The 27,374-nt window shown below is 45.1% G+C and overlaps 1 protein-coding gene across 5 annotated transcripts in view; it reads right to left on the reverse strand.

Moving 5' to 3' along the window:
• The window catches only part of PDE8B (phosphodiesterase 8B), a 95,933-nt gene that overhangs the window by 4,039 nt on the left and 64,520 nt on the right, over positions 1-27,374 (reverse strand). For 4 of the 5 annotated variants that reach the window (XM_053299243.1, XM_053299242.1, XM_053299241.1 and 1 more), the window contains 10 exons: positions 24,155-24,232; positions 22,371-22,447; positions 20,356-20,520; positions 17,607-17,652; positions 17,078-17,201; positions 12,752-12,950; positions 10,801-11,018; positions 4,938-5,073; positions 1,827-1,994; positions 74-203 (listed from right to left, as the gene is read on the reverse strand). In XM_053299243.1, the coding sequence (XP_053155218.1) occupies positions 74-203; positions 1,827-1,994; positions 4,938-5,073; positions 10,801-11,018; positions 12,752-12,950; positions 17,078-17,201; positions 17,607-17,652; positions 20,356-20,520; positions 22,371-22,447; positions 24,155-24,232 (1,341 nt within the window). Of the gene's footprint in view, positions 1-73; positions 204-1,826; positions 1,995-4,905; positions 5,074-10,800; positions 11,019-12,751; positions 12,951-17,077; positions 17,202-17,606; positions 17,653-20,355; positions 20,521-22,370; positions 22,448-24,154; positions 24,233-27,374 lie in introns of those variants that run through there. The other variant, XR_008316848.1, reaches the window with a different exon arrangement.

Raw genomic sequence — 27,374 nt, forward strand, 5'->3', positions numbered from 1 at the left:
AGATTTTCACTCGCAGAAAATTAGTCTTCTGTGTGAAATAGTAAAAAATAATTGAAAAAGCGGAATTTCTTACCGTCCCAAGCATCAAACATATCCATTATGAAGTAATCGATGAAGGATATCTGAGATTTGGGGATGCTACAGGTGTTTCTGTCAAATACTGGCATAACAACTGGTAGACCCTGTCTCTTTTCTTCATCAGTCTGAAGAAAACAAAACTAGTTTTAGCTTAACTGCATAACTAAAGCAAAGGTTAGGAAATTAGGGGGGAATTCTATGACTATTTCATTGTCTAGTTCACCACCTGACTACAAACTGGCCTAACAACTGTGCACTGCAATATCTCGGAGGAAAAGAGTTGCTTTCACTGTGGCACATATTTGGCAATTTAAAAAACTACCCTAAATGAAAGTGGAACAGGGCAAAGGCTGGCATTTCATTTTTTATGGGGGGGGGGGAATGAAACGGGATCCTTGGATGAGAGTTTCTGCTTAAAATAAAGCATGGTAGAAGCTAAACACATCATATGTCCCGGAAGCACTGGCCAACGTCCAGAGCAACAAGCCCCTTTCGGAAAGATGTTGCACTAGCACAAAACTGTTGCATTTGCTAGCTGTGCGAAGCCTGTAGCTAGCGCTCGACTCGTGTTGTGCTACCACAAGTATGCTAGCGCAACCATTTTGGAACTGTGGCACACCTCAGATTTTTTTAATGGGGACATTTGCACAAGAGTTCTGTAGCACTACGGTGCAACTGCACAATTCTGCAAATCCTCATTTGGGGGGCAACTAAGCTGACTCCTTGCGCTAGCACAAGTGTGTTCGCTCTGCAAGCGGTTCACTGCTCTGGATGTCAGCCAGTGTTTCCCAAAGTCTTATTTAGCATTCCAGGCCCTGGGGGGTGGGGGAGGCTGAATTAGGTGGAGTCTATGACTTGACATGTTTCTGATTTTAGTGCTGCTGCTGCTACTACTATACTACAAATAGTTATATAGCCCTTCAACCTAAGTTATCAAAGCAGTTTACATAGAAAAATAAATAATACATAAATAAGATGGTCCCCTGTCCCCAAAGGGGTCACGATCTGAAAAGAAACATAAGGCAGATACCAGCAACAGCCACTGGAGGGATGCGGTGCTGGGCTTGGAGAGGGCCAGTTGCTCTCCACCTGCTAAATATCAGAGAGTCACCACTTTAAAAGGTGCCTCTTTGCTCAGTTAGCAGGGGTTAGGGTGCTTCCTGAGTGCGGATAGGCTACTTGGACTATTTGCCCTCATGCACAAATGCCCAACATTGGAAGTGTGCAGCAGCGCAAGTGGCACCATTATCAGCCTACAGCCACATGGGTGGATTGCCACCATTGCAGGTGGAGAGCCAGCGTGGTGTAGTGGTTAGAGTGCTGGACTAGGACCGGGGAGACCCGAGTTCAAATCTCCATTCAGCCATGATACTAGCTGGGTGACTCTGGGCCAGTCACTTCTCTCTCAGCCTAACCTACTTCACAGGGTTGTTGTGAAGAGAAACCCAAGTATGTAGTGGTTCCTACATACTTGGGCATCTCTGGGCTCCTTGGAGGAAGAGCAGGATATAAAATGTTTTTAAAAAATCCACATCGGACTGCGACTTGTGGGCTAGTGCGACGGATTATGCTGTCTTTAGCTATCATTTATGACACAAATATAATTTTTTTCAACTAGTCCATACTTTCTAGTAGCCTGAAGACCTAAAAGGACAGGTTAAGTAGTAAAAAAGTAGTTTATCTGCCTTTTGTTTTACTGAGTACATACTCATTTTAGTATGAGGAATTATTTTTTATAAAATCCATACCTGTGCAAAATATTCTTCTGAAATCCTCCCAGCCCATTCAATACACAACTCTAGAGGGCGACATGGATTTGAAACATCTGCACATTTGATCATCATGCGCTTGATCAGGGTCTGGTTATCTGGAAAGTTCTTGAGATTGGTTGTACATTCACAGTCACTACCCTCATTCTGGGAGGGAAAACAGATACACAGTTAAAGTGCAGGTCAACATCACTGTCCACAGCCACTAGGAACGAAGGCTGACCGACATCCGGACTAAGTTACTCATGACTAACGTGTCCCATTAAACTCAATTGGATTACTCATGACTAGCTTAATCTAAATTACTCTATGGTACTACTCAGGAGTTACACCAAAGGACCAGATCTTCCTGTGAACTGGTAGAAATCTTTTCATGTGGGCTTCATCTTTTCTCCAAGGCATAGTTATACAGTCACTTAGCCTTTAGAGATATAAAACAGTTATTTCACCTGAAAATACAGGGTTGTATCTGGACTAGTTAGTCATGTCTAAGTTAGTCATGACTAAGAACCTTGCAATCAATGAGACAAGTTAGTCATGACTAATGTAAGTTGCATTAATTTCTATGGGGCTTTGTAGTGACTAGCTTAGTCTGAATGCTGCACATAATACCTAGAGAAGTAATTGGCCAGTATGTTAATAAGATCCCATTCTGGGAGTACAAAGTTTTTGGATAACAGTATATGCAAATATTAGTTGCACACAGAATTATACCAAAATGGGTTGAGAAAGGCCTCTGATTAACAATTTGACTTAAAGAGTTGCTTGCTGCCAGTGAGAGAGGACAATACTGGGTGGGGGCACCAACAAGTATGATCCCCATCGCATGTTGAGGTCATCTGAGGAGGTCTGTCTCCATTTACCACCGGCATGTCTGGTAGTAACTTGGAGATGGGCCTTCTCTGTAGCTGCTCCTGGCCTATGGAATGCACTCCCAGTAGATATCCGTAATTTAGGCTCGTTGTCGGCCTTTAAGAGAGCCCTAAAAACTTACTTGTTTGGCCTGGCCTTCCAAGGTTTTCAAATTGGTTTTTTTTGAGTCTTTTAATTGGTTTTAAATGGCTCTGAATTGTTTTAAAATGGTGTTTATATTGTTTTAAGCAGTGTGTTTTTTAAATGGTGTTTTTATGTTTTTAACACTTGTTGTGCACCTCCCAGAGCCGTTGGATGGGGAGGTCTAGAAATGCAATAAGTTAAGTTAAGTAAGTAAGTAAGTAAGTCTCATGCTGTTATTGTATCAGGCCGTTTCACATGGTCTCACATATCATTAAACATATATGAGCAAATTTTGAAATTGCCTTATACTGAGTCAGGATCCACGGGTCTACTTAGGCCAGTATTGACTGCACTGGCTGGCAGCAGCACCTCAGGGTTTCAGATGGGGTGTTTCTCTGCCCTATCTGGAGATGTATTTATTTATTGTTCAATTTTTATACTGCCTTTCATAAGACACTCCAAGGAGGTTTACAAAAGTTAAAATACAATAAAACTGTATGGAGATGAAGGGGTTGAATGTTGGGTCTTCTGCAGGCAAATTGGATGCTCTGTCATTAAGCAATGGATGTTCCCAGTGAACATACAAAGCTGCCTTTGTATGAGAGGAGAGCTGGTCTTGTGGTAGCAAGCATGTCTTGGTCCCTTAGCTAAGCAGGGTCTGCCCTGGTTGCATATGAATGGGAGACTTGATGTGTGAGCACTGCAAGATATTCCCCTCAGGGGATGAAGCCGCTCTGGGAAGAGCAGAAAGTTCCAAGTTCCCTCCCTGGCATCTCCAAGATAGGGCTGAGAGAAATTCCTGCCTGCAGCCTTGGAGAAGCTACTGCAGCCAGTCTGTGTAGACAATACTGAGCGAGATGAACCAAGGGTCTGACTCAGTAAATGGCAGCTTCCTCTGTCCCTATGCCTTGCGGACCTATTAGTTTACTAGTCCCAGATTATTTATTATTATTATTATTATTTATTATTAAAAACTTTTATACTGCCCTTCCAAAAGGCTCAGGGCAGTTTACATTAAAACACCGTTAAAATCAGTAAATAATTAAAACAAAAATTATAAAGCATAAAACAATAATTAACAATTAGAAACATCGTAAAACAGCAATTAAATAATCAGAACAATTTAAAACAAGTTTTAAAAAGCTGAGAAAGCCTGGTTGAAGAGATGTGTTTTCAGAAGTTTTTAAAAAATTGCCAGAGATGGGGAGGCTCGTATTCCAGCAGGGAGTGCATTCCACAATCTCGGAGCGGCAGCCGAGAAGGTCCATCTCTGTGTAGCCACCAAATGAGTTGGCAGCAACTGGAGACGGACCTCCTCAATGGGCGGTGGGGCTCATAGTGAAGAAGACGCTCTCTTAAATACCCAGGGCCTAAGCCGTTTAGGGCTTTATAAGTTATAACTAGAACTTTGTATTTTGCCCTGAAACCTATTGGCAGCCAGTGTAGCTCCATCAACAGAGAACAAGTAATGTGGTCTCTCTGAGATGACCCAGAGACCAACCTGGCTGCTGCATTCTGAACCAACGGAAGTTTCCGGACTACGTACAAAGGCAGCCCCCACATAGAGCGCATTACGGAAGTCAAGTCTGGAGGTTACCAACAAATGTATTATCTGCACTGGTTGGCCTTCCATGGTTTCAGGACTGAACTTGGGGCCTTCTGTATGCAAAATTTATGTTCTGCCACTGAGCCATGGCTGCTCGTCAGAAAGGCCATGAAACATTTTCACCCGTAACTTTCAAAGTGTTGATTTTTTCATCTCTTACAATGAAAAACAAGAAAAAATTAAAGCCACAGTAATCCCCTATGCCAGTATAAGATTTGGTGAGGCTCTTGAGCGAAGGTGAACTGCCCAGAGAAGTAAGTTCTGGGCGGTATACCAGTGTGTTAAATAAAATAAATAAATAAATAAATAAATGTTTTCTGCCAAGACTATGGATCATTATCTACTACATGTTTGGACTTTGCACAACCACACAAAACACAAATTGTAGTTGCAGGTAAGTGAATGACTTAACAAAACATATGACAAATGACCATAGTAATTCATAGGGAAACACACCTCCTTAAGCTTGTTAGCTTCTTCAAACTTACATTGGAGTTGGTTTCCTCAGAGGCCATGGGCTTGGTGATACTATTCACAAACTTGTTCACATGCTCAAAGTGCTTTGTCATTTCTGTTGCTAGAACCATATCAATAATTGCCTGGCGAAGAGTTCGATAATGATTTCTGGAAACAGAAGCAGCAAGCCAAGAATTCATTCACAGGATATCCATTTACAGAACCGATTATCATTTCTAACCCCCCACCCCCATTACTGTTCAAAAGGAGGATCAACCATCCTTTCTCATGGCCGTTGTGTGACTGCACAAAGGTCCACTTGAAGAACAGCAGTTCATAGCTAAGTGCAACCTTATAGTACATTCAAACACACCGCCTACTTGCACCACCACTGTATTTTTCTGTTTGTGATATATGCAGCAAGGGTTGTAAAGGTCAATAGCATTTGGTGTGGTCAAAAACTCTAAATCTTCAAACTTCTCTATCAGAATGATACAAGAAAGCTTTTATGCAACACACAAGAGATGTGAATCAATAAAAAGTGCCACTTTTCCTACTTGATGACTCTCACAGACTTTTAGAAATAAGTATTAGTACCAGTACTGCTAACTTAATATTTTGTAAATGTCAATGGTGAGGACATTGTGGAAGAGTCATTGGTCAACATGGTAGATAGGCAAGGTGGGAAGATAACAGAGAGAAAGTAGAAGGGGAAATGGAGCAAGGGAAGGCTAAGTGGCAAAGTCACAGAAAAAATTTGGGTGGGTGGGTTCAGGATAGGCTTTGAAGGGGGACTTGGCGTAGAGGGCTGAACCAGATGGCTTTTGGGATACTTTCAGGTATGTTACTGTGATGTTCCAGAGAAGAGAAAACTGGCTAGAGAGAGTGAGAAAGAGTTTCATATGTAAGAAGCAGCACAGGACAAGGAATGGAGATGAGAGGTGGCAGAAGGCGTTACGGAGCCCCAAGAGCAGATGAACCTGAGCAGAGCAGAAGGAACAAAAAAGGAGGGCATAGGGAGAGATGTTAGCAATAGCAATAGCAATAGCAATAGCACATTTATATACCGCTCTATAGCCGAAGCTCTCTAAGCGGTTTACAATGATTTAGCATATTGCCCCCAACATTCTGGGTACTCATTTTACCGACCTCGGAAGGATGGAAGGCTGAGTCAACCTTGAGCCCCTGGTCAGGATCGAACCTGTAACCTTCTGGTTACAGGGCGGCAGTTAGAGCAGAGACCATGTTGTAGAGACTTAGGGCCAAAGATGGTGAGAGATTTTTCACTGGATTTCCCACGGTTTTCTTCTTTAGTTCAAAGCAGTCATGGAAGGAGGAATCAGACTGGGGAAGCGGTGCTCTTTTCCTGATCTGAATGGCCCCCTCTTCCAAAGCTGCTATTTGTCCTGCAGGGCTAAACAACAACTCTGGGGTACTATTTAGCTTAGAAAAATGGTACCGGGAAAGGATTAACCCAAAGCTGCTCAACTTCAGCCCTTCTGCAGATGTTGGCCTACAGTTCCCATAACCCTTGGCTATTGACTGCTGTGGCTGGGAATTATGGGAGTTGAAGTCCAAAAACAGATGGAGGGCCAAAGTTGAGCAGCCCTGGGTTAAACCTCCCAACTCCCCCAGTATTGCTGCATCATGTCTAGCTTGGCCCTTAAATGTATGGATCAGAAGCGTGCAGAAAGCAACAAAGAACCTTCACAGAGGCCGCATTTGCATGTAACAGGAAACTGGAGTTGAAGGAGCCAGAGGCTGCCAAAACTGAACGTCCGGATGCCTGAAACTCCAGTTCCGTACGAAAAGTGAGTTGAGGTTTTCCTTGCAAAACTCCAATTTGAAACCTCAAGTTGTAGTGAGTTTCACCGTTCATACCCAAGGTTTCCAGCAGCCTGATGTACATCCAAATGTGGAACTGCAGGCTGGGCTGGCTGAAATGGGAGTTGAGGAAGGAAGCTCCTCCCTCTCTTCAGCTGTGATTGGCCGTCAGGGCTTCCTTCATGCAAGAAGGAAGCCCACACAGCCAGCTCCCCCTCCTCCCTTCAGTCTCCCTGACTATAGCTTGCCTCCCGTCTGTTTCATCTCAATGCAAACAGGTAAGGGTGGTAGTGGTGGTGAGTGGAAACACAGTTCCACTCCACCCTCAGTTCCACGTTATGTGAGAATGAGGCCTGTGACTTTCGCTGGTGACAGATCACTTTTGCAGAGAGCCAAAACTGGTATGACAGAGCTCTTGTTGAAATGTGACGCACACATTTCCTTTGTCTCACCATCATCTCTGGTTAAGCAGGCTTTTGAGCTGTTTCAAAACCCAACAAAACAATGGAGAGACAAAATAAATGAGTGTGTACAGAACAGGGACCGATGGTCCTGTTTCAATGGCTGACTTACAGAGCAAGAATGCACCGGCAAAGTTATTTTGGAAGTTTCTGTTAGGCTGCTCTCCAGCAAATCTTTCTTCTGTATTATTATTATTACTAGTATCTTTAAGCCCGTTAAATAAACGGGCGCTAGTAGAGCTTTGGGGCCACACTCCTCCTCCTCCATAACTCCCCCTCCTGCCCTTCCCCCTCCCCCTCCATTTTGTAAGTTCTACTTACCAGGAAAGTCCCGCTGCCTGGTTCCCTCCCACATAGTCCTTAGGCCCGTCACCTTAACGGGCGGTAAAAGAGTGCCAGTGCCGCCGCTGCGGGCGGCCGGGCGGCCCGAGAGTGCCGCCGTCTCTGTGGGCGGCTGGGCGGGGAGTTCCGCCGCCGCTGCCAAGAGTGCCGCCCGCCGACGCCGCTGCCGGCCTCCGTGGCCAGTCCGTGCTCTTGGATGGCTGGCCCCGGCGGCCACCGCCGCCTCGCGGCCTGGCCCTCCGCTGCCTAGCGGCATGGCCCTCCGACTGCTCTGGCTGAGGCAGCGGCTCTGCCGCCGCCTCTGCTGGCTTCCCTTGCCGCCACCTCCTCCCGCCCGTCTCTTTCTTTTCTGCGGCCAGACCGGACCTGCCGCTGCCGCATTTCCCTTTCCTGAGGTCGGCCCGGACCCCCCGCCGCCGTTTTTTCCCTCCCTGCGGCCGGTGCAGCCGGTGCTGCCTCTGCCCTCCCCGGGTCCCTCGGCCGCCATCTCCGGCCTTCCCGTGGCCGGGCTGATCATCCAGCCAACATGGCCGCCTGGTGCCTGCGGCCGTAGCTCCCTCGGACGTTCTGGGCATGTGCTCTGCGCATGCCCAGAACGGCCGAGGGAGACACGGCCGCAGAGACATGGGCACACACCCTGCCATCTTATTATATAGGATTATTTATTATTATTTTACACAGTCAGACATCATCATCATCATCATCATCATCATCATCATTATTATTATTATTATTATTTTACACAGTCAGACAGGTGTTATTGACTGGTTTGTTTTATCCAAACATCGAGTCCTTCCCAAGGAACTGGGATGCCTGAATTTTATTGTCAATGTTGTTGCTGTTGTTATAGATATCATCGCAGAATATAGGCTGTTCCCAGTAAAGCTGCATTTTGTAATTGGTTATTTCTGTGGCCCCTATGGTGTTGATGTGCTCTTCAAGGTCTTTTGGAACTGCACCCAGGGCGCCAATGACCACTGGGATTATTTCTGCCACAGCCTTTCAATTTCTATTTGTAGATCTTTGTATTTGGTGGTTTTTTTCTATTTCTTTTTCTTCTATTCTGCTATCCCCTGGTATTGCTATGTTGATTATTTTGACTTGCTTTTCTTTCTTCTTGACTACAGTTATATCTGGTGTATTGTGTGGCAGATGTATTATTATTATTATTTTACATTTATATCCCGCTCTTCCTCCAAGGAGCCCAGAGCGGTGTACTACATACTTGAGTTTCTCTTTCACAACAACCCTGTGAAGTAGGTTAGGCTGAGAGAGAAGTGACTGGCCCAGAGTCACCCAGCTAGTATCATGGCTGAATGGGGATTTGAACTCGGGTCTCCCCAGTCCTAGCCCAGCACTCTAACCACTACACCACACTGGCTCACTGTATGTTAGTGACTATTTCCTTCTCTAGTTAGAAGAAGAGGAGTGACTCACAGCATTGGATGAGGCTAATCATTTTAGCAGAGGCATTTTAATTTCACAGTAGAGGGGGAAAATAACAAGTGAAGAATAGCAAGGAGGCTAACAGGAGCCAAGTGAAGACTCTAGCTAGCAGGTGCAGGCATGTCTTGGAGATGCTGAAGAGGAAGAAGCAGCATTTCCTGCAAGCCAGGACAGCTCAATGCTGGCACTGCCCGAGGTGATGCCAACACACTGTTGGTCACACCCCGGCACCAATGTGTCGGCATCAGGGGGCAGGGCCTGCAGCAGGGCATGGACATGCCAGCATCTCCCAGCCAGTGAGTGCTTTGCTGGCTGGCTGGATTCCTTCTCTCGCTTGTAGAGAGAGACAGGAAGCCAGACAACTGGCTAGTGAAGTGCTCACCAGGTGGGAGGTGCGGATGGGCAGCATATCCATGCCCTGATGCCAGCTTGCAAACTGGGGGGCAACAGGGAGTAGCAAGGCAACACCTGTGGGCGGTAGGAGCAGCAAGGGATACCTGCACTCTCTGCTCCAGGGTGCAGGCACTGCCTGAAGCCACTGCCTCACCTTGCTTCCTTAATGGTACAGGATGGGGAATGGCAGAAGTCAAAAATGCACTCAAGACGGTACAGAATCCATGAAGGGGGAAACAAGAAGTCCAGATTGAAGGGGAAGTACGCAAGAGAGAAGGGGCTGGTGGAAACCTGGAGAGAGAGCAGGCCCGAGTCCTGGACGGAGAAGACTCCGTCATCTACCAGCCTTGCTGCTCTCCTGGCACTTTAAGCGAATTTAAGATTGCATAAGCAACGTGAGTCGTGTGCTCTTGCTAAAAGGAGGGACAAGTCACTTGCCCAAAGGCTCACAGACCCCGCAAAGCAGGAAAACAGCTAGAGACATTATAGTGGACAGTGGGGGAGATTTATGGGGCAGAAAAATAGCCTGGGGAGTAATCAGAGATTGTCACTGAAGCTATGAGAATAACTTAAAAACAACGATTTCTAAGAGCCTGGACATTTGAGTTTCCCCACAGAATAGAGATTAATAGAGAAAAATGTAAGTTTGGGGCGGTACAGAAATGTGCTAAATAAATAAATGAATAAGAGGGAGAATAACACAAATAGACAGTGGGAGTGGAGAAAAAAATCTGTAAGGCAAACCATCACAGTTCCCAAATGTTTGTTGTTTTTTAATGGGGAAATCCAACCATGCTATAGTATGACTCACTAACCTCACCCACTGGTTCCCTGGTAGAGCTGGGTTATGAGAGCAGGACTCCAAACCCACATTCTAGCCATAGACTTGCACTGTGAATACATATGTGTATGTGCCATTTGCAGGCACATACACATACCCACAAAGTGAATACATGTAACCCCAAAGTACAGGCACTACCATTTCCCCCCTAAAATACAATAAATGGAAATCCCAAACTCCAGGAGCAGAGAGAAATACAGTTTCAAAGCACCTTATTGATGTGAAACATATATAGTATATACACAGAGGATAGCTAGAGCCAAGGTCCAAAATTTGGTAAAAACTGATGTTCTCATGAGAACACTTGTCATACCCAGATACAGTTTGTGACTGTCTGAAAATACATATATTTCTCCACTTCTTAGACAATCACCAGTGGATGCTGGCAATTACATTCAGATGACAGCCAACGCTTAGGGCTTATCTCTGAGTTTGGGGGCACTACTGTGAATATTGGCAATCACATAATTTCAGACCTACAACTTAACATACATGTTCTACAAAATTTTGGAGGTGACAGATATCGCCCTCATCACATGTGTAAGGTCTTCACATGGTCAAAACAAAGAGGACTCTAAAGAAGCTAACCTGTTGAGATTTTTGAAAATGTTGCACTTGTTGTCTTTTGCTGTAAGCTGGAACGCTAGAGCAGTGTGATGGCTTTCCAGCACAGCAGTGTCATTGTAGAGAACAGCTAGTTCACTGCCTGCATTGCACAGGAAAGAGTTGGTCCGCCCTGGGTGGTCCACATCGTGAACTGTTGCTGCTATTAAGGCGGCCACTTCATCTAAATGGTCAAGGCTTGCCTGCAAGAAAGAGCAAGTCTAATTCATTAATATTTATCAGAATAAAATGAACCCATTGTCAGAAGACCTTGGCTGGAGTATGTATCGGTGGTTGAGATCCAGACTAAACTCCTATGGATGTGCCGACGTTTTCCACTGCATGAGTGGGAAGGCTCAATGTATGGTGAGCTCCCCTTCCCTCTGCAGCTGCCTATACTTCTTGAACTATCTCTCTGAGGGTCCCCCAGCCCAAAGGGAGATAATTTCAGGAAGCAGAAGCGGCTGCAGAGGGATTGCTGAAAATTGTCTCCTCTCCTTATGCAACAGAAACACCTGGCACATCCCAGAAGATTAGTCTGGATGATGGCCCATTTTTCATTTCAACATAAAGTGGCACTTCCTTGTAATTCAACCAGTTACTTATTCTTGGAAATGTATCAGATGAAATCTAAGAACATCTATAGGAACAGAAATGCAATTTTAGTTTTTCAGTGATGGCATTTCTAATGTTCACAACTCATTTTCATCATCTAAGAATGCATTTACAATAATGAGCATCCCCAGAAAAACTGCTAGGAAATGACACCTCATGGTATTAGTTAGTTATATCAGTTTCCTCCTTTGTGTTACTTTTATCGTGGCTAACTCCTAGTAGGTTTGGTTTAGGGCAGTCGATAGTCAATTTTCAAACTAAGTGCAATTCCAAAATGTTTGAGTGTAAGGTACCCTGACACCCACAATCCATGCAGAGATAATGGCAATTTGTGTGCTCAGCCAAGTATACCAGCAGAATCGACATGGCCTACTGAAACTGTGGTGCAAAACCAGCAATGGTACAGCCAAATTTCCAGGCTAATGTGCCCCTCATTGAGAAAACTCCTTACCCTGCCTTCTGTTTTGATGCTACCAGAGGAGAAGCAGACTCTATAAAGTGTATGTATGGGGCCAGCAAACAGAATTGTGGAGAACTCCCCTTCAGTACAGAACTGAAACATTCTGGGGCACTAAGTTACAAGTTTTTGGTGGATCACTCACCCACAAACCTCCTGTGGCCTGCTGGAGGTTGTGACCTACAATTTGGGAATCAACTTGCCGTGCTAACCCCTCAAACGGCCATTGCACATGCACATCAGCAAGCTGAATAGCAGGGGCAAGGTGTGTGGCGCGGGCTGGCCATGCGAGATGCTGAGCAGTGGCAGGGGGAGAGTTTAATGGCTCTTAAAGGGATAATCTGCCTTTCTCTCTTCTTTCCCCACCCTCCTGAGCACCAGCCACCACTGTCAAGGGGCAGGTTTTCAACTGGAAAATGGTGCAGGAGAAAGTATGAACCCCACCGGATGCCATAATCCCGATTCACATCCCCCCAGTGGCTTCTGGCTTCTTTTTGTGAAAAAAAGAGACACTTTGCCTTTAAACCTGTCTCTTAATGATGGGCTTAACATACCATGCAATTTGGCTCTCATTCAAGCCAACATTGTATCCTGACAGCTTGTTTTAATTTTGTTTACAGGAAGCAAGCTTGACAAGGGTCCCCCTGCCACCCTACACAACCTTTCTTTAAAAAGCTTCTAAGGTAGAAAACTGCACACCCTCTCTTCACATCTTATTTTCCATTGGTGGACTGCTTGTTTAGTTATGGTTTTCCCTAGACTTGGACCTGAACTTTTCTTCCTGTAGTTTAAAACCACTGCTTCTGGCATTGTCTTCTTTCCAATGACCTTTTAAGCATTCAAAAAGCTCAACAGAAATTATACCTTAACTCTCTCTTTCCCCAGAAAAAACGCTGTTGCATGCAAGACATCAGCCGCATGAGTGGAGTTATGGTAGGAATTGGAGGAGTGGTAGTTGGCTTCAATCACCTGGAACCAGGCTCGTAGGGTGGCTTCTGAGCAGTTTAAAAATTCACAGACACCAAACCGGGCAAAGATTTTCAAACCCAAATAAACCAATGGCCTGGAAAGGGAGAAGAAGGTTAAACGTGACAGAAAATGAAGCTTTAGTTTTCTTGTGCTTGTATGTCTTTGGCTAGGAACAACCTCAATGTATTAAAGCTGGATTCACACAATCACAAGGATCCTGGTCATTGTTCCCTCTAAGGCGTGCGCATGTCTGCACGCTCACAAGTTTTCTGATGTCCACTCAGTTTATTCTAGATCCCACTCAAGTTGAATCAGGAAGGCCCCACTCTGAATGCATATGCGCACACACTGCCTTGATACTGCCACCTAGAACAAAATTCATTCCACACACAGATGAAAAAAATTAGAGAGAACACTGGGTTATCTGTCTTTCTTAAATGTTGATTAACCAAAGAAGCTTGACCCAGGATTGCCCCAAAATTCTGGGTTCACACAATCAGCTCCACTGGGCTTACTAATTCTGATTAACCTTTTGACCAGGATCTTTATGACTGAGTGAAGCCATTAAATAAATTATATTGCATTGCACATGCTTCTTTATCATGAGCAAAGATCCCTGTTCTGAAAAGTTTACAATCTAAATTTCAACAGTGGGGTGACAACAGAGAAAGATTAGGGAAGGAAGAAGAGCAAGAGGCAACAACAGGGAATAATAGGAACAAATTCAGGTTCAAGGCACAAGGGGAACGGAAGGAAGGAAGGAAGGAAGGAAGGAAGGAAGGAAGGAAGGAAGGGTAGAACCATATATAAATGTATTATCTTGCTCCTGCTAAAACCAGACACCAACAAACTGAATATGGAATTAAAAATGGGTTGTAGTAGTTCTGTCAACTTCACACTTTGCAAGCAACACAAGGAAGCACAGAAAAGGGGAGTATGAGTTACTGATGCTTCTTATCTCAAAACTTACAACTAAAAAGGAAATGATGCAAAAAACAAACAAAAAACAAAGCAGGCTTTATTCATGTCACAGCTTGCTCAGCAACTGCCTTCAGCTTCTTCTTCTAGTATGGGTTTTCAACCTTTTAAAAAAACACCTTTTGAAGCATGTACCCCTTCAAGATAGAAGGGGTACACTTTTTAAGAGCCCTTTTATCTTGAAGCTTCAGTTCAGGTACCCCAGATAAGCAGCCAAGAATTGTGATCACTCCCCCCACCCCTCACAGTGAAGTAAATCTTTCCAAAGTTGGAGGGAAATAAAATACAATCTAAGTGAATCTGCCCTGGAATCAGGCAAAACAACCCCAAACACATATGCTGTGGCTTCCTTCCTCCTCCCATCCTCTGGAGCCTCATGGGCAGAGTTCCACAATGCAACCATGACCTGTCTCTGCTCCTCCCTCCTCCTCTCTGACTGGCGGGCTAGATGCTCAGGCTCAGTCCACGCCGTCCTCAGCCTGACTGGCAGGCTTGGCAGCAAGGAAAAAGCTGACATAAGAAGAGTCCTGCTGGATCATGCCCAAGGTCTATCTAGTCCAGCATCCTGTTTCACACAGTGACACACCAGATGCCTCTGAGAAGCCCACAGGCAAGAGGTGAGGGCATGCCCTCTCTCCTGCTGTTACTCCCCTGCTACTGGTATTTAGAGGCATCTTGAGTCTGAGGCTGGAGGTGGCCTATTCTTTGAAATGTTTAACAATTTTGTCCTTAAGTATGCTTTCCATCAATTTACCCACCACAGAAGTTAAGCTAACTGGCCTGTAATTTCCTGGATCCCCTCTGGGTACATTTTTAAAAATCAGAGTTACATTGGCTACTTTCCAGTCCTCTGGTACAGAGCTTGATCATAGGGACAAGTTATATATTTTTGCTAGGAGATCAGCAATTTCACATATGAGTTCCTTCAGAACTCTTGGGTGGATGCCATCTGGCCCTGGCGATTTGTTCATTTTTAGTTTTTCAAGACAGTTTAGAACATCCTCTCTTGTCACCTCTAATTGGCCAAATTCTTCAGCCTTCAAGCCTGAGAAGCTCAGTTCCGGAGTGGGTTTATGGTCATTATCCTCCATCGTGAAGACAGATGCAAAGAACTCATTCAGTTTCTCTGCAATCTCCTTATCCTCCTTAATAATCCCTTTCACACCCTCATCATCTAAGGGTCCAACCACCTCCCTAGCAGGTTTTCTGCTTCTGATATATTTAAATAAGTTTTTTGTTATTCCCCTTGACACTTCCAGCTATATGCTCCTCAAACTCTCTTTTTGTATCTTTGCATTTCTTTTGCCAGAGTTGATGTTCCTTTCTGTTCTCTTCATTTGGGCAGGGCTTCCATTTTCTGAAGGAGGTCTTCTTCCCTTTAATAGCTTCCCTGACTCTACTTGTTAGCCACGCTGGTGTCCTCCTGAACTTGGTGGCACCTTTCTTACTTCTTGGTATGCATTCCAACTGAGCTTCTATTATAGTGGTTTGAAATAAGTTCCATGCTTTCTGGAGTGGTTTGACCCTCCTGACTTATCTTTTAAGCTTCCTTTTTTCCAGTCCCCTCATTTCTGAGAAATTTCCTCTTCTCAAGACAAATGCATCTGTGTTGGACTTCCTTGGCAATGCTCCACTCACATACAAGCTGAATTGCATCACACTATGGTCACTGCTAACCAATGGTTCTACAACTCTGACAGCTCGCACCAGGTCCTGGGCACCACTCAGGATTAAGTCCAAGGTCACCTTCTCTCTGGTTTGTTCTGGGACCAACTGTTCTAAGGCACAATCTCTGGTTTTCTTCTCCAACTCCAGGTCACTCTCTTTGATCTGGAGGGCGATAGCATGTCCCTAGGAACACATTTCCTTTCAGTCCTCGTGTTGTCACCCATAATGATTCTGTGGAGGACTCCAGTTCTCCTAGGTTTTCTAGCATGTTGGATTCTATCTCTTCTTTAATATACAGTGCAACTCCACCCCCAACTCACCCCTCTTTGTCCTTTCTGTAGAGTTTGTAACCAGGAATAACAGTGTCCCACTGGTTCTCATCATTCTACCAGGTTTCTATTATGCCCACTATATCTATGTTTTCATTAACAACCAAGCACTCCAGTTCACCCATCTTGGCTCAGAGGCTTCTGCCATTGGTATATAAACACCTATACACCGAGTCTCTTATTTGGCACTGGCATGTGCTATCTCCCTTACTGTCATCTGACCAGCTGTCATGTGTTTCCGTCTGCTGTACTCCTGGTTCTACTCTGTCCCCTTCTGGCTTATCCCCTCGCATCTTAGGGGATTTTTCCCCTTGTGTGCCTCCCCACACACTTCCCCACTAAACTCAACACAAAACTCCTTGGATATCTGCAAGCTCCCCAGTCCTAGTCTTGTCTTCTCAAGAGCTGATTCCAAACCAAGCCACATCAGAAATGTGGCCCCTCCCACAAGCTGCGTGACTCAACTGCAGCTAATCCCCACCCACTGTCTCTCTAGACACAACTGAAACTGAAACCATCCTGTTGAAATCAAACCCCTAGCCATCTAGAAACCAAAACCTTTAAAAATCTAGCTCTAACAAACTTACCTTGTTGTTTCCCCCTTGTTTACTTTATTTACATATTTGCTTGCTTGCTTCTTTAGCTGACACTGAGCATCAGCCAGCATTTCCCTCACCCCCGAACCTGTCAGTCAGACTGAGGGAGGGGTGGGCTGAGCCTGAACAGATAGTCAGCCAGTCACATACAGAAGATATTGCTTGGCACTCTTCTCCTTCTCTTCCTGGGTGCTTTCTAGATTAGACCCTGCAATGGGGTCAGGACGTATTTCTGAAGTGTGCTTCTACACCTCCTGTGATGTGACCGCGCAGTCCCTACGTTGACAGCAGGGTGCCGTTCATATTTCCAATGCCTTGTTTTGAATTTAATCGCTGCAGTAAAGTGCTATGACATTGTATACCCGGCATAAAGAAGTTGCTGCTTTTTGGGGTTGTTAGTTTTCTCGAGACTGCTCCTCCTGCTGTTTACGTTTTGAATGTGATTTGCCTGAAAGGAAGCACTTTGCTGCTGTTGCGTGGCTAATCTGGCTGAGCTCCCTTGAGAGGGAGCCAACAGTGTAAGATGCTAAGGGAGGCAGGAGGGTTCTGTGTACCTCATGTACCCCCTATGATGCTTCAAAGTGCCCCCATGGGTTCAAGTACCCCTGGTTGAAAACCTCTGATGTAGTATATACAAAGAGAAAGCTTACCTTTTATTTGTAACAGCTTCCAGTTCAAAAATATTGAAATCCCAGCTCTCTTCATTATCAAGTAAGTGTGCAATACTTGGTGGAACATCATTGATGGTAATTGGCACTGAAAGGTGGTTTGTATCTGTCCAAATGATAAACAAACTAGTTATGACAATTTTGCTCCATTTGACAAATTCTTAGTAAACATGAAATCTTAGTGTCAAACTAGATAAGTTGGCAACAAGTCCATGTGTTTCAACATGAAATGTACAGCAAAGCTCCATGGAAAATATGTTACTGCATCTTTTCTGTAATGAGGCCTTTTTGGGGACAGGAAATGATATTTTAAAAATCTCAAATGCAGTATGAGAACTATCTTTTTGTATACAAAATTCAATAAATTATTAATTTTTAAAGGTATAGAATGTATGGGATTCTAATTTCTGGGATTCTCTGGACCTGTGGTTTTGAGTAAAGCTAATTGCTCTGTAATATTAACAACAAATGAAGCAGGAATACATAAAGACAGTTTGACATGAGAACTTACTTTTAGAAAATACATACTCATTTCCCGACAGCCTTCTCAAGCCATCCTGAAACAAAACAAAAACAAGTTGTGCAATGCAGGATTATACATAACAAAGCAAAAAGGAGGAAAGCACTCTCAGTAAGTACTACAGTTAAACAACAAATTGACGGTTGGGGTACTATCATAAATAAATAAATAAATATCAAATGTAAGCACAATACATCATAAACAATATGCTCACAAAACAATATTATCACAAAATAATATACAATAAAGCATTATTGTGCTTTCTGTATAAATACTGGCCAATATCCAAACTAACATCATGCATGGCGAAGAATGTCCCACTCAAGCAAGGAAGAAGAGGCATTTTTTTTGACAATCCTGCCTTCACTTGATGCCCACCAAATATATGTCCCTGATGGTTGGGGGACTCTTAGGGACATATCTGGGGGAGCATTGAGGAAGGGGGATCACCAAAAATTACCCCTCTCCACTTGTATGAGAAGGATAGTCTTCTACTCACGTGACTTTAATTTTGATGTAGGCCTTTTATATAACTCTGTAACTTAAGAACATAAGAACAGCCCTGCTGGATGAGGCACAAGGCCCATCTAGTCCAGCATCCTGTTTCACACAGTGGCCCACCAGATGCCTCTGGGGAGCCCACAGGCAAGAGGTATATGCATGCCCTCTCTCCTGTTGTTGCTCCCCTGCAACTAGTATTGAAAGGCATCTTGCCTCTGAGGCTGGAGATGTCCCACAGCCATCAAACTAGTAGCCATTGATAGACCTGTCCTTCATGAATCTGTCTAAACTCCTTTTAAAACCATCCAAGCTGGTGGCCATCACCACATCCCATGGCAAGGAATTCCATAGATTAATTATGCACTGTGTGAAAAAGTACTTCCTCTTGTTGGTCCTAAATTTCCCAACCTTCAGTTTCATAGGGTGACCCCTGGTTCTAGTGTTGTGAGAGAGGGAGAAAAACTTCTCTCTGTCTACCCTCTCCACTCCATGCATAATTTTATACACTTTGATCATGTCTCCCCTTAGTTGCCTCTTTTCCAAGGTAAAGACCCCAGATGCTATAGCCTAGCCTCACAAGGAAGGTGTTCCAGGCCCCTGATCATTTTGGTTGCCCTCTTCTGCTCCTTTTCCAGTTCTATAATGTCCTTCTTAAGATACGGTGACCAAAGGTGTACGCAGTACTCCAGATGTGGCCACACCATAGTTTTGTATAATGGCATTATAATATCATCATTTTTTATTTTAAATCCCCCTCTTAATTATTCCTAGCGTGGAATTAGCATTTTTCACAGGTGTCCTGCACTGAGACGACACTTTCAATGAGCTGTCCACCACAACCCCAAGATCTCTCTCCTGGTCAGTCACCGACAGCTGATTGTTTAAAACTGTTTACTCAAGTAATAGCTATGGCCATCTGTCTTAATGCACTGCTCATTAACATGTGTTTTATGCTTTGTAGGCACCCAGATCCACTTTGGCAATCCAGGATCAGTATTACTACTAGAAAAGAGTTTACGCTGTTCAGTTGGGGATGTGCTATAGCTCAATAGCAGAGCAGATGTTCTGCATGCAGATGGTCCCAGTTCAATCTCAGGTATCTTTAAGCAGGGCTAAGAAAGGCCCTTGTCTGAAATCCTGGAAAGCTACTGCCAGTCAGTGTTAATGACACTGATCTAGATGGACCAATGGTCTGATTCAGCATAAAACAGCTTCGTATGTTCATATCGTCTGTAGTTGCCACTGGCTTGTTTGGTGGCTACTTGGGGACGGGCCTTTTCCATTGCTGTCCCGAGGCTTTGGAACATGCTCCCTGCTGAAATAAGAGCCTCCCCATCTCTTACAACTTTTAAAAAGGCAGTCAAGACACATTTGTTCACCCAGACTTTGAATTAGATATTGTTTTAATAGTTTGATGATTTTTAATAGTTTTAATGTTTTAAATTTTTGTAATGTTTTAACCTTTTTATTTATTGTTTTTATTGTTTTATTGTAAACCACCCAGAGACTTGCGTTTTGGGAGGTATACAAATATATTAAATAAAATTTAAAATATATATTATTGCTACTGTACATTTTGCATTTCTTAAGTTGCTAGTATAAAATGCATCATAAGATGGAAACAGACCTCAAGGTTCTGTTTTACAGTTCTCACCTATTTAAAGAATTTATTATGATTTTATTTTTCTGTGATTGCCATGATTTTTCTGTATAACTATGTTCAAATGTGCCCAAGAATATCACTAGAAAATATGGGAAGATCAGGTTCATCACCATCTGTGAAAGTCGCATGAACGTCTATTTAGCTATGCTGATAGCTTCTAAATGTGTGCCATCTGGAGGTGCTAAATCTAAATAAACATGGATCACAATCTGTGGGGAAGTTCTCCTATGTAAGCACTATGAAAATGAACTGGAGCTCTGCAAGAGAATTGTACTCTTGTGCCACTACAGTTTATTTCCCCAAGCCTTGTGCAGAAGATATTTCCTGTAGATTCTGGCCAGATCTTCTTGTCTCTCATGCTAGCACTTGAGGTGGCTGAGGTGGCCAGCTTCTTTTGCCTCATCAGCTACCTCTGGTCTGGAATCTCCTTCTTGAAAAAGGGGGAGGTGATCATGCCAGTTATTGGATTTTTATGGATGTTAGCTTCTGAGAGATACAGGATACATAGATCTATGTATGAATTTAATTATGTCATTTAGAAATAGGTTACTTGATTTATTTAGTCTTTGTACTCACAGTCATCAGACCTCCAACAAGGTCACTAGTGTGAGGATCTTCATCTTTGGTACCTAGCTGAGGGGAGTATAGTTCTGTTGTCCGTAAAATTTCCAAAACTCTGTCCAAGGCCTCTGCTACAGTCACTGGACTGTTCTCTTGTGCGGAATTTATTATATTAATGACCTGCAGAGAGGGAAAACATACTGGTACCATAATAAAGCCAACGCTGCTTTCAAACCATTGTAGATTTTATAACGCTATTTAAGAATTTGCATGTAAAAGGCTTACAGGATGCTTAATTAGTTTATTAAACTGAAGTAAATTTGCATATTATCAAAACATCATTGGAGGTTTTGAGGGTACTGAAAGAAGTGTGAGATAATTTAGAATTTAATAAGCAAAAGCTTACTGCTGATTGTGAAGGGAGAGGCCACCTTTAATATTTTATTTTCTATTTCTTGATATAATGAAAAGCAAAAAGAGCCATGAAACAAACCAACAAAAAAACCTGCCCTTAACTCTCAGCCCCACTGATTGCAACTTGCCTACACAATTAAAATGAGCTGATTGATTACTGATTCAAGCTTGCAGCCCTAGTATGTAATAGTTAATATTTGCTATTTGAGAAAATCATCATTTGTAAATGTGTAGCTGCATTTTTACATACAATTGTTGGGAACATTGTAATGACTGAATAGCAATAACTCTATGCATGTATCTGGTAAGCAGCAACATAAAATTGGCTTAGCTTAACTGTCTCACTCCTTTCACTCCTCTGTGGAACCACAACTTTGCACATTTAGTGAGATGAAGTGACACATACTGGGCTGATTCGGATGATTACAGCAATGTCTAGAAATCTGAGGTTGTTGTGGTATGTGCATGTCTGTGGAGCATGTCATGAGAACCCAGAAAGCGTTGGTGATCTCCAGATGGCAGCATGCCAACCTGACATTCACCCAGAATCAATAGCCAGAGTTCAAATCTAAAATTACCAATCCTGAGTTGCCAACCGGAGATCGTGAGCTTTTTCCGGGTTCTCATGATATGCTCTGCGGGAGAGTGCACACCGCAAGGTTCTCAGATTTCAACGGTTACCAGACATTGCTGTAATCATGTGAACTGGCCCACTGCCACATTGGAGATGCAGCTCTTGATGGCATCGACATTTAGCACCAGCAACCCTATTAGCCACCAGGGACACTAGGGGTTGAGACAGTGAGCATGAGAATCCCCTCTCTGACTACATTTCCTCTGCTCTACTTCCCCTTTTGTTAGGGATTTGATAGTCTCAGGTTTCATTCTCTCACCTGGAGAGACTTCCTTCTTCTCCCTCTCCTCTTCCTGATTTATTTATTTATTTATTCGATGTCTATACCGTCCTTCTAAAAATGGCTCAAGGTGGTAGAAGTATGTATGTAGAAGGCATGGAGACTTTATTGAGCTCCCTGATGGATTTCCTAAATAAACTACTTTATTTAGAACTTTCTCCATGTCTCTGGACAATATTAATTAGGAGTGCTCTCCTTACCTGCGCACTTCTGCTGCAGCTGGGTAGATAAAGAAATCTCCCCTCCAAGCTCTCTAACATATCATTCAAAAGATATGTGAATGGCTCACTAGGATGTCATTGTATATACTGTTATTAACAGTTAGTACAATTAGAAATCATCTGTCTACATGGCTGATACAGCAGAAGCTACTCTGTGCTCATACAAGTTTATTTAAGATAGCAGCATCCATGTCTACATTCTCAATGCCATGTCTATATATACACATGCTGTGTTATACACATTTAAAAATGACAAACCTATATCCAAAAAGATGGAAGCATCATCTGAAACATTCTTCACATGCTTTTTCTTGTATCCAAAAGTGGACAGCATGGAAGCACAACATGCTTCAGAAGGCTGAAATATGCAAGACCTTTCCCCCTGTCCCCATCAAGTAGTATGATGTGCCCTACTATGCTCCTTTCTTGAAAAAGATGCTTCATGAGTACAAAATACAACCAGGAAGCATTTCACTCTTACCTTTGTAATTGGGGCTTCTATTGTCATTGAGTGGATTCTTGCGACTGACGAATACCGACGATTCTGTAAACTTGGGGCTGCCAATAAATATAAGCATTTGGACTTTTAAAACAATTTAAAAAACAACAACACCACCAAACACCTACATTCCCACAGACCATGGATTTTGATCAGGCCTGCACAACATTTGGTCCATGGGCACGTTTTTGCTGGCCTTCTGCCCTCTGTCACTGTTTCTCCCCTCCGCCTCCACCGCCATTGACCGTGCTGCTGCACATCCAGTCGACTCCTGGGCAGCAGGAAGGAGGGAGCTCCCACCTGAGACTGTCCTCCTTCCCACCACCCAAGAGTCACTTGGATATGTCATAGCGTGGAGGTAAGCCCAAATGGCAGCTTTGTCCTTCTGCCCAGCTGGAACTGCCTACCAATGAAGGATGGCCACATCCATCTTTCACGTGTAGGCAGTTGCAGCCTGGGTGAAAGGAGGAAGCTACCATTTGGGCTTTTCTCCCTCCTGCTGCCTGGGAGTCACCAAGCGGTGGCGGGGGAGGGGGCCAGTGATGAGAGGCATTTCCACCACCCTGGGAGGCTGCCCGAGTGGTGGCTGAGGGACAGCCAATGGAAAGGCGGGGGCTGCCGGGGAGGGGGGCGAACTCAGACTCAACCTGCCCTAGTTATGCTGGGACCTCCTTCTGCATGCATCCTGGTACCTTCTGCATACAAAGCAGGGGCACTGTCACAACTACAGCCCTGTCAATGAACGACTGCAATATGTGTATGTCCACAGATGTGCACAAACCACGACAACCTTAGAGTTCTAGCCAACTTTTGTAATCTCTTAAGCATACGAGACCAACTCAGAGTCAACCAATTCTTAAGCACATGCGTTGTGCACCCCTGTCTTAGATGAATGGCTCCACATTCCAAGTTATAGAGGCTATTCACATGAGCGTGCAAAACTGGGCGAAGAGAGCAAGGTGGCAAACCCACCTATTGGGCCACTCAGTTCGAGCGCTTCCTTACCCTCAGTTTCAAATTGTGTGCTGGCACACTCGGTGGGTGGGTGGGTGGATCCCAGTAATGCACTGTGCACTCACGTGGTGCATTATTGGGGCTCTGGGGGCTGGGGCAATGCGCGGCGGCGTGTCCCAGCGGCGTGTCCGCGGCGGCATGTCCCGGCACAGGAGCTGCTGCTCGTCTGGGCACAGGGGCGTTGCTATAATTGAGCAGATAGGTTCAAAGAACCCAGACCCACCCCGCCAGCTCCCGAGAGCCTGCAAGCTCCATCCCTCCCTATTTTCTTCATTATCTCCCTCACTCCGAGTGGCCACCAGGGAGAGGAGTGAACATGGGCCCCTTCTCCCCTAGCTACGCCCATCTGGGTGGGCGATCCACCCACCCAGGGACTACAAGCCAATCATTTGTGGGGAAGGTACATTTAACCCTCCTTCCCTTCAGACCGCCCGCAAGCTCTTCTCTCTCTGTAGAAGAGCTCTTCTCACTATAGGGAAGAGCTCTATAGTGTTGTGCAACCAGGTGGTGAGAAAAGGTTGCCACTAATAGATAGTAGCATGAGAGAGCATCACTAATGATCCTGCTTCCTTTTCTTCTTGTTCAGCCCAGAGAATTGGAAGCTGGTTGTCAGAAAAACCTTAATGCCACTTCAAACCTTCAGCAGAAAAAAGGTTGCTGCTGCTGTTCTTTTTATAAAACACACACACACACACACACACACACACACACAGAACTTCTCGCAATGTTCTTCTACACACTGATTTTCTTACCATCGCTGCTTTGAGAGGTTATTGATTTGACATCAATGGATTCTTTCCTCCTGTTCTTGCATCTGAAGGAGTGAGAGTCTATAAATAGATATTTGAAAAGCAGTCAGAATTTATCTTCACAACCTCACATGTCCCTTCATTAAGAATGTACATTTTATCTCTCTCTCATCCTCTCTAATAAAACGCTTGGTGTCCGTCCGTGGACGGGCACCAAGCGTGTGTTCGTGCCTCCCTGCCCTGTTCTGCGCCTGCGCGAAGCGCAGGCGCAGAACAGGGCAAGGGAGACACGCTTGCTGGTACCAGGGAAAAAGCAGGAAAACACCAACGAGGAAAACGAGCCAGAAACACGAGCACCGGGAAAACGAACACCAACGAGGCCACCGGGAAAACGAGGACCAACCAGCAGGACCTGAACGAGACAAACCCCGAAGCAAACTCCGGGGGCCGAGTGGAGGCTGTTCCGAAAAAGCCTGACAGGGAGAATGCTGCCCCCGCCGCCGCCGCCAAACTCCCAGCCTCCCTCCCAACTTCCAAAACCACCTTACCCTGTCCCATGTAAGCTGGATGATGAAATACCGGCATTGAAGAGGAAGTGAGGAGCACGCAGGCAGAGCTCCTCTCTCTGCACAGACTCTGCCCGAACTGCCGCTTTGGGCGGAAAGGACGCAAGAGGCGTCCTTTCCGTCCAAATCGCCAGTTCAGAAAGAGGCATTGCAGAGAGAGAAGCACTGCTTGCAATCTTCTCTCTCCCTCTTCTATGCCAGTTTTCCTTCAGCCAGCTGAAAAGGGCCAGGGTGAGGTGGTCACTGAAGCTGGGAGGAAGGGTGGGAGTTTCGCTGCAACGGCGGGGGCAGCTTTAACCCTTTCAGGCTTTAACGGAACAGCCTCCGCTCGGCCCCCGGAGTATGGTCCCTGTCTCCCCGGTGCCGTCTCTGTCGCTCCTGCTCTCTTTCCCCCACCGCCTCGCCCCCCCGATCAGAACCACAACAACATAAAAGTAACACTAAGCACTACAACAGCCACAAAAAGTAACACAAAGCACAACACACTACATTAATTTAAAAAATAAAAAACTGAGGCAGTGGCCACAAGCGAGACCAGCACACTCCCCCCCCCAACAGCACAGCATAAAAACCCCCACCCACACACACACATACACACACACAATGCATGAAAAGAGGGAGAATAGTCTAGCACCCGTTATTCTAACGGGCTTAAAAACACTAGTTTACAAATAAGTGTGGAGCTGAACATTTCATTCACAACCTAAGGTCAGAAAGAGAAAACAAGGAAGTGGAACAATTTTCCTTTCCTTCCTAACTTCAGAGCTTGTCTGTGTGACCAACCTTATCACACACTAGGCTTGATTTGATATGAAGGTCATGTGTTGACCAGCCTGCTGCGATTGCATGAGGACTAACTGGAAATTAGGTAAGCCCAAGCGCAGGGGTGGCCTGTGATGAGGCCAAGTGAGGCAGCCGCACCAGCAGGTAGGAAAGATGCTCCTCCGTCACCATGGGAGTCGTTCTTTGGAACCAATCCGACCCTTGCAAACAGCGTCACTCCTCACACTCCTTGCAAAGCTTGCGAGAAGCATCAGGAGAAAAGAGGAAGCTACTGGCAACCTTCTCTCCTCTCTGTGCCCCTAATACACTTCCAAAGCTCGAAAGGGTTGGTTTTGAAAGGGGGCTACCATGGGATGTGGAGCAAGGCAGCCTTCTGCACCCTGCCTCAGGTGTCACAATACCCTGTACTGCACCTGCCCATCTGCTTTAAGCCCAGGGCCTGGCCCGTGACATTTTGCTGCCTAAAGTGGCCCACCACATGGCACCACTACCTTTATCCCCCCACCCCCAATTAAAACTACCCCCTTCCCATTCCTTCCTTCTTTCAAGTCTTTCCCCCTTCCTAACAGAAAAGAAAGGAAGGGGGGATGAGGACAAACAGCATGAAGCCATTTCACCTTCCTTCCTCTGCAAACCATCCATGGAGAAAGTGCCACCTATAGGGAGCTAGATGGGCTGCTGTGCTGCCCTCAAACTGGCCCATAATCTGCCGCCTGAAGCAGCTTGCACCACCCTGATTCATGGTAGGGCTGGCCTTGCTGAAGCTATCATGAAAAGGAGTCAGATCTCATAGAATAACCAAAATGCAAAGGAAGACAGGGCTCCTGTACCTTTTATAATTGTGTAAAAGAGGGAGTTCAGCTGGTATAGTGGTCATGCAGGTATAAGAAAAACTGCACGTGCCAACATTTCCTCGTCTAGGGAAGGAGAAACCCTATCCTTCTTCGCATATGGTTGCCTAACCAATTGTCAACCATTCCAGTTGCACATGTATATACATACTTTAATTCCCGCACCATGATCAATGATCACAAGATAACTGATCCTTAGGATCATGCTATGAAATGACTCCTCTCTTTCATTCTGCTCAGATGATGCAAAATGTACCGGTCAACAGGGGCGGAGCCACACCACAATTGGGCGAACGGGTTCAAAGAATCCGGGTTGCCGCCCCCAGGGCTTGCAAGTATGGCCCCAGACACACAACCCGCATATGATTTCAGACACAGGGGGCGTTATTTCACTCCTAAATGGGGTTGCACAGCCCAGTTTGGGACCAAAATTCGCCTGCGCTGCATTGGCAGCATGACCAGAGAGATTCTCCTCACCTTTTAAAGGCCTTCTCCTGGCCTTGCTGCCAACACAGCAGGGCCAATCTCCCTTCCAAACAGGGCCACATGGCCCCACTTGGGAGAGACCATGCTCCCTCATCTGACGTCTGACACGGAGGTGTGGCTAGCTGCCCCCTGCGTCTGACTTCAGATGCAGTGGGCGGGGCCAGGGGGCCGTGGCAGCGACCAAACACAGGCTGCCGCCAGCCTTCCTACGCGCCTGCTGGCCAACATGATGAGCAGCCCTACATTAGTGTCGGGGACCTGCTGGGGCTGCTGCACAAATCAAAAGACAGCCTCAATGGTGTTGTGTGATGGGCTGCTGCGGAATGACTTAAAACCAGTTTTGCACAGCACTCCTTCCATTGACAGCAACCCCAGCGGGTCCCTAACACTGACAGAGGGCTGCCTGTCATGTTAGCCAGCAATTGAGTAAACTGAAATAATGCTGATGGCGGAGGGCCTCTTCATACAGTACGGAAGTCTCAAAAAGGTCTTCTGCATGGATGCAGTTTCACACAGTGTCCATAATATAAATAAGCA

This window comes from Hemicordylus capensis, chromosome 2 (assembly GCF_027244095.1).
Source record: "Hemicordylus capensis ecotype Gifberg chromosome 2, rHemCap1.1.pri, whole genome shotgun sequence".
Lineage (NCBI taxonomy): Eukaryota > Metazoa > Chordata > Lepidosauria > Squamata > Cordylidae > Hemicordylus > Hemicordylus capensis.